The sequence below is a fragment of the Gracilinanus agilis genome, chromosome 1 (assembly GCF_016433145.1).
Source record: "Gracilinanus agilis isolate LMUSP501 chromosome 1, AgileGrace, whole genome shotgun sequence".
NCBI lineage: Eukaryota > Metazoa > Chordata > Mammalia > Didelphimorphia > Didelphidae > Gracilinanus > Gracilinanus agilis.
The window spans coordinates 228879389-228886572 of record NC_058130.1 but is presented as its reverse complement, the minus strand read 5'-3'; the positions used below and the strand labels follow the sequence as shown (position 1 = coordinate 228886572).

The 7184-nt window shown below is 36.2% G+C and overlaps 1 protein-coding gene across 3 annotated transcripts in view; it reads right to left on the bottom strand.

Annotated features, from left to right (window-relative positions):
* Positions 1-568: 568 nt before the first annotated feature.
* HSDL2 (hydroxysteroid dehydrogenase like 2) overlaps positions 569-7184 on the bottom strand; it is a 35075-nt gene continuing 28459 nt past the window's right edge. For 2 of the 3 annotated variants that reach the window (XM_044657474.1, XM_044657475.1), the window contains 3 exons: positions 5985-6131; positions 5196-5324; positions 569-1420 (listed from right to left, as the gene is read on the bottom strand). In XM_044657474.1, the coding sequence (XP_044513409.1) occupies positions 1308-1420; positions 5196-5324; positions 5985-6131 (389 nt within the window). In that variant the 3' untranslated portion in view covers positions 569-1307. Of the gene's footprint in view, positions 1421-5195; positions 5325-5984; positions 6138-7184 lie in introns of all 3 variants that reach the window. The other variant, XM_044657473.1, reaches the window with a different exon arrangement.

Below are 7184 nucleotides of genomic sequence, written 5' to 3'. Positions count from 1 at the left end.
CACTTCATGATCATTTCCTAACTCCTTGTAGGTTGAATCCTCCTTTTTGACAAAGAAAAACAATTGAGCAAAAACCAGTTGAGATTGACACATTCTCTAAAATGTACAAGATTTTGTCCTAGTTGTCCCCAGCCTCTCTGCTCTGAGGACAGTATGTCTCATTAACTGTTCTCTGGAACCTTCATTGGCTTTTCAGTTATTCAGAGTACAACTTCTTTTTAATGATTTGTTTTCATTTTTATTGGTAATGGTTATTTTGCATATTATTCTTTTGATTCTGTTTATTTGAATTACTTGATTACTTTGAATTAATCAGGTTGTACAAACCTACCCACACTTCTACAAATTTGTCATTTTTACTACAGGATAATAATATTCATTTACATCCAAATGCTTTTCTAGCCATTCTCACTCCTACCCCCCCAAAAAAGATGGGCACTTGCTTTGTTTTCAGTATTTTGTTACCATAAAGAATGCTGCTACGAAAATTTGAGTTTGCAATGGAACTTTGTTTTTATCTTTGATTAACCTGTGGGGGCATATGCTACTATATTAAAAAACAATTATATACACCAGGTGAGAAAGTCATTTATTTCAGAGCATTTACACATAACAATGAGCAGAACTCATATTACAATTAGTTGATTTACATTTAAATTGTTTTTTTTTGTAGATGTTTTGCACCAGACAAGAAAGTTAATAACAAACAAAAGTAGCACATTTTAAATTTCATTAGATGTTAATATTTTTTGGATTAGTAGACATTTGTATTATGACAAAATGCATTACTGATGATCTCCTTAAAAATATAGCTATTTAAAAATCCAAAATATCAGCAAAGATTTGCATTAACCCAGGCTTTAAAAAAAACTCTCAATTTTCAAAAGAACTAGCTTGCATAGTTATCTAGAAAAAATCTACAAAGCTATCCAATTCTGACATATGATCTTTAAGGATCTAAGATGATTTTTAAGCACAGCAAAACAAATCCCAACAAAGAGAATTCTCTGGCTAGTACTCGGTGACAAATGAAAATTCAACCGGCTAGTTGGATAGAGTTGGTATTTCTCAGCCAGGAGTATGTAAGAAACAACAGTACTCAATGGTTCCACTTAACTAAGCTAAACCATATTAGTTTTCTGTTTTGTTTATCAAGGTATGTGGACATGAAAGCTTTTCCACTAGGACCAACATGCTGCTTCATGATATAGATAGGCAAAACAAAGTGAACAATGGTATTTTAAACAATGAAGTTTTTACTCTTTAAGGCCAAGTGTTCTACATATGGAACAAAAACTCCATTCCTTTTACAGTCTGGAGTTCATCTGAGTCATCAACCTTTCCAACTTGATTGCTAGAGCCATGTTACCTTTAATCTTCAATTTGCCTGACATGAAGGCCATTGTTGGCTTTAGTTTTCCTAAAACAGGAAAGAAGAAAAATAAATTAAGTGGAAAAATGCACATAAGTTCACTTATACTTACTATATAGTTACTTAGTATACTTACTCTTTCTCCCCTTCCTATACCATTCACCTATGCTTACTATAGCTATAATATTCATTACTGAAACTACTACAGTTCTATAACTTTATATAGGCAGGTGCAGAGTTGTTATTCTTCATATTAATGTGGGAGAAATGGGGAGAAAATTCCCCATTCCCAGGAACAGAAGTTAACTAAGAATTATACACAAGATAAAAGCTAAACAGAAGTAAGAACTAAAGAGGAAAGTATCTGATTTGTAAACTGTAGAGTGCCAGGGGATCAGGGGGTCTTAACCTTTTTCTGAGTCATGGACCCCTTTATCTTTATCAGTCCAGTGAAGCCTATGGACTCCATCTCACAATGCTTTTAAATCAATAAAATGAATAGGACTACAAAGAAAACCAATTATATTGGAGTACAGTTATTAATATATTTTTAAAATAAGTTCATAGATCCTAGGTGAGAACTCCTACATGAGGCATTCTTAACTATTTTACAGTGGACACAGAGGAAATGAAGCTAGGTGGCTCAGTGGGCAGAGTGCTGGGTCTGGGGGGTCAAGAAGACCCAAGTTCAAATATGGCCTCTGATAACTTCTTAGCTATATGACCTTGTGCAAGTCACTTAACTTGTTTGCTTTAATCCACTGGAGAAGGAAATAGCAAACTACTCCAGTACCTTTGCCAAGAAAACCCCATGGACAGTATTGGTGAACATTCAGATATGATAATGAAGGGAAGATGGTACTTTAGAAAATGATGTCTTAGCAACAGAAATAAAGATAATGTAACTCTAAAGTTATAATGCATTTTCGATTGGAAAATGAGTCAATGTATTAAAACTTGCTTTTAAGGAGGACATCTAGTCTATAAAATGAACTGGTTTTTGACATAATTCAATGTACTATGAATAAGTATACTGTAATAATATTCACTGTACCTATCCAAATTTCTATTCAATTAAAAGTTTAAAGTTGGTCTCAGAAATTATATTTTGTCTTAGATGTTTTTTGCTAATCAAAAATTCAACAAAATTTGTCTTTTTAAAGGATTTTTTAAAAAAATAACATTTATGAGATCATCTTACTTTATCTTATAAATGCCCTCTTACCTAACCAGAAGAAGCAATTCTACCCAATTAGAATATTTGGCCATTTTTATTATTTAATGATGACTAAATGCCTACCAAATTATTCAATGAGCAATTATTAAATGTTTACTCTGTGCAAAAGCACTGGGCAACAGACATAGTCCATGCCTTCAAGGAGCTCACTTTCTGGGAGATTAGGGGAGTGAAGGGCAGTACAGATAGATAAGTCAATACCAAATACATACTATGTAATCAGGCCCACAGAAACTTACATTTCTTATCTCAAGATCTTATAACCTCATAAATAAAGGGAAGGAGAGCTATACGAGGCTAGAAAGTAGAGGAGAATGGTGAAAAGAGAAGGAATCTAAATTTTATGGTAAAATCCTGAAATTTGTTGATGAACTGTTAATCTTGTGCTGTATTCATTGACTCTTACTTGTTGGTCTAAGGAAGCACATTTAAAAAGACAGAAAAATAAAGAGACCCCTTCCCCATTTCAAGTTGATAAAAGATCATCATATTTACAAAGTATGCTGTATACTCAGCTCACTAGACTAGTAAGGGCATATATATTAATATAAGTGAGATGAAAGTTATATCCTGATTTTTCTTGATTAGAAGTAGCCAAGAAATTTCTATTTTCACTATTTATAAGTTACCCCAACATGACACACACACACATATATGTATGTGTGTGTGTGTATATATATGTATATATATATACATATATATGATAAATAACATAGAGAAAATTCACAATCAAGGGCAGGTCAAAAAAATCACAGAAATTTCACGTCAGGAAAATTCAAGTTTTTTAATTAAAATATAAAAAAACTGCATATATTAATTTTTTAGATATGTTTATAGGTGATAGCTGAAAAAATGCATGCTTATCTGGTCAAATCAGAAGTTTTTGGCTTTGGCCCAAAAGCAAAACTTACAGAATAAGGAAGAGATAATGATCTTTAAATTATAAAGATTCAAAGTAGAATGGGTACTTCTGAGTAATACTTGAGAAATTACTTACTTGTAAAACCAATCTTTCTCCTCACTTCTCTATTTCTTCCAAGGGTCCCACTCTCCAGTCACTCAGGTTCAAAACATTGAGGTCATCCTTGACTTTTCTTTCTCACTCATTTTCCATAGCTCATCAGTCATTAGACCTTGGTCTTTACTACTCCTCTCCTGAGATCTCCCAACACATCATCAAACTGCCCTAGTTCAAATCCTCATTACCTCTTACATAGGTCATTATACTCTCAGCATCCTTACTGTTCTTCCTATCTCGAGTCTCTCCTTTCTCTGATCCATTCTCCAAAAGGCGCTAAATTAGATATTCCTAAAGCCCATGAGGTCTGACTCTGTTGCCCCTCTGCCTCAGAAAGTTTCAGTGATTCGCCTGCTGCCTCTGAGACAAATATTACTGACCCTCATGATCTAGCCAAACTGGCCTATTTGTTACTTCTTGTGGAGGGCAATCCATTTCCCACCTCTGCATCTTTGCACAAGAGAGAGTCATCTTCATTTCCACCTCTTGGAATCCTTAGGTTCCTCTAAGCCTCAGTTCAAATGCCACTTCCCACAAGAAGCCTTTCCTGATCTCCTCTATTGAGAGGGGTGCCTCTAACTCTCAGTTATTTTGAACTTATTTTCTTTATGTTTTCTCATTACCTATTGTTCACTACCAGTAGAATTTAAGCTCCTAGGACAGGAAAGTTTCATTTTCAGCTGTATCCTCAGTACCTAGAGCTCAGTGCAGAGCACCCAAGAGTCGCTTAATATATTATTGCTGAACTGAACTGAAATAAAATGAACTGGACCTGTTGATTATAGATTACTTTAATCAGCATCTGAAGTGGCCTGAGCTCTCACCGTGGAAGCAGCCTGTACAACTGAGGAAGATCTTGCTATTACATAAACGCATGGCTCTAGTGTACAGAACATCATTTACTTTTTCTAGTACAGCTTTAGAGTGGATCCTAAATTAAATTAGCTTTTAAAGAACTTCTCTGTTGGTCCCAGATGTTAAGGGCAGATTAGCAGAAGTAGCTCAGGGGTTTCAAAGGACAGCCTGGGGTTGGGGCATCCTTGGTCATGGAAGTAGCCAGTCCTGAATGTTCTCCAAGAAATTCCTATTTCTACATAACCAGTTCTGGACTAAACTTAACATTTCTGCTGATCACACTGCTCTCTGCTGTTGAAAGCAGATAAATTTCCACCAGGCTACCAGGAACAAGTTTGATTTTAAGAATTCTTTTTAATACTATAGTGTTTTGTTCCCTATTGCTTGCTAATAATACACAAAGAAGGCCTATTTCCAGCTCCCTTCTATGAAACTAGCAAAGGTTCAGTACCATCAGAAGAATGGCTATAGCAAAGGTAGGAGGAGTAAGTTGCTGGACCAGAGAAACGTAGGGGTGATTTGGCAACTATTCTGCAACATAAGAAGTTACTTAAGATTCATGGGGAATCCCTAAATTTAAAAAAGTTCTTAGCTTTGATTACTAGGGAAGAGATTAAGCACAAGCCTTAAAATAAGATTATATTCATGCTAGCTTAAAACACACACACACACACACACACAAACATTCACATGACTTTTATTTAAGAACTTACCCGAAAACATTTTCACAAAATCACTAGTGGTCATGGTCATTACCACATCTACCTGGTCACTAGGCTGTCCAGATCCAGCATACCCGCCATTGTTTTTAAGATCAAGGTACCAAGTTCCCCCATCTTCACCTATGTACAACAGAAAGTCATAACACTTATGTTTTCATCAAACTTGACAATGGACTACTACAAAGAGGCATACAGGAGTTTAATATTTTAGATTATTGCTGCATAAATTGGCTTTTAAAAACTTTAACAAAATATCTGATTTACAAGACTATATGTTTCTTTTTCTGCTCCCCAAAATTGTCTTGTGCCTTATAATTCAGGCCCTAATTCTTAGAGACAAAAGGCTAAACAACCTTGCTTAGAAATAGGCAAGTTACAGCAGCAAAGTTTCCTTTGAAAAATGAAGACAGAGGGGTAAGCAAGGTAGTGCAGTGGACAGGGCACCATGTTTGGAGTTGGGGGTGGGTGGGTGGATTGTCTGGGTTCCAATCTGGCCTCAGATCCTTCTTAGCTATGAGATCCTGGGCAAGTCACTTAACCCTAATGCTTAGCCCTTACTGCTCTTCTGCTTTAAAATCAATACTTAGTATCAATTCTAAGTCAGAAGGTAAAGTTATATAAAAAAATGAAGACGAGAGGTTCCAAGCAATCCAACTATAACTAATTCTCAAGGGGAATACTACTGTTCTTGAATTTCTTCCACCTAGATAGAATAGTAGGTGCTCAACAAATATCTGCTGAATTGAACTCAAGGCAAAAGTTAACAGAACTGATCCTTACCAGAGAGTTCAAACAGATAAACTGCCTGAGTAGCTTTCACAATATCTTCACTGAGAGCGGTCTTAAGAATTTTAAATGTTTCTTCAACTGCTCCAGCAGCTAATCGTGGTTGTTGTAGATATTGCTTCCAATCTTTTGCTGGTGGAGCTGCATCTGGAAGAAAGGGGGTCATGTACGAACTTGAAATCTTAGCAAAACCAGGCCAAACATTAAGCATTAGCTAACAGAAGCCTAGCAAACATTGTACATGTGATGTAACCCTATTTTTACAGTTTGACCAAGGCCTATGACCTACAGTATTATTACTTAGCCCATCTAATGGACACTAGAAGATTAATAAAATTATAACATCTAATAGCTTTACATACCCCCAGATTGTTCCATTTGAAGACATCAGCCACTCAGAGAATGATTAGAAAAAGTTCTGAGATGCTTTTGTTTAATAGGTTCCCTATGATATCACCACCACCTATCAACTGAAGGAAACAACAAAATGCTTAAATTCAGTTTAATAATTCAACTCAATTTATTAAGTGCCCACCTAGGTTCTGGGAGATGCAAAGTTGAGATAAGATATCGCTCCCCCACCCCCTCCCACCCTCCTCTGAGAGGTAGCAGGGCATAGTGGGCAGAGGGCCTCGAATATATGAATACCAAATACTTCAACGAATATAACAATAATTATAGCTGATTATTAAGTGCTTTAAGGTCTATGAAGCACTTTACATATACTGTCTCATTTGATTCTCATGACAACCTTGTGGGGAAGGTGCTATGAATATTCCCATTTTATAGATGAGGAAAGTGATGCGCAGGAAAGTGAAGTCATAGGATCACAGATTTAAGAACTTAAAAGGGACCTTGGAGACCACCTAGTCCAACCCCCACCTCATGCCCAGAGAGGTTCAGTGACTTGCCCAAGGCCACCTAGCCAGCAAGTGTCTGAGGCAGGATTTGAACCCAGGTCTTGCTGACTTCAAGTCCTGCACCCTATTCACTACACCACACTGCCTCTCAATTCTGTGCATACTGGACACCCTACAATTTCTAATGGCAGAAGCACTTGTTACCTGAACGTTTACCCGGAAACTGGTTACTTGAAAGAACTTTCTCCTTCTGAATACCAGATGTCCAAGTTCTAACTAGGGAAGAAATCAGGAAAAACTAATACACTGGCAACTTGTTATAATTCTTCACTAG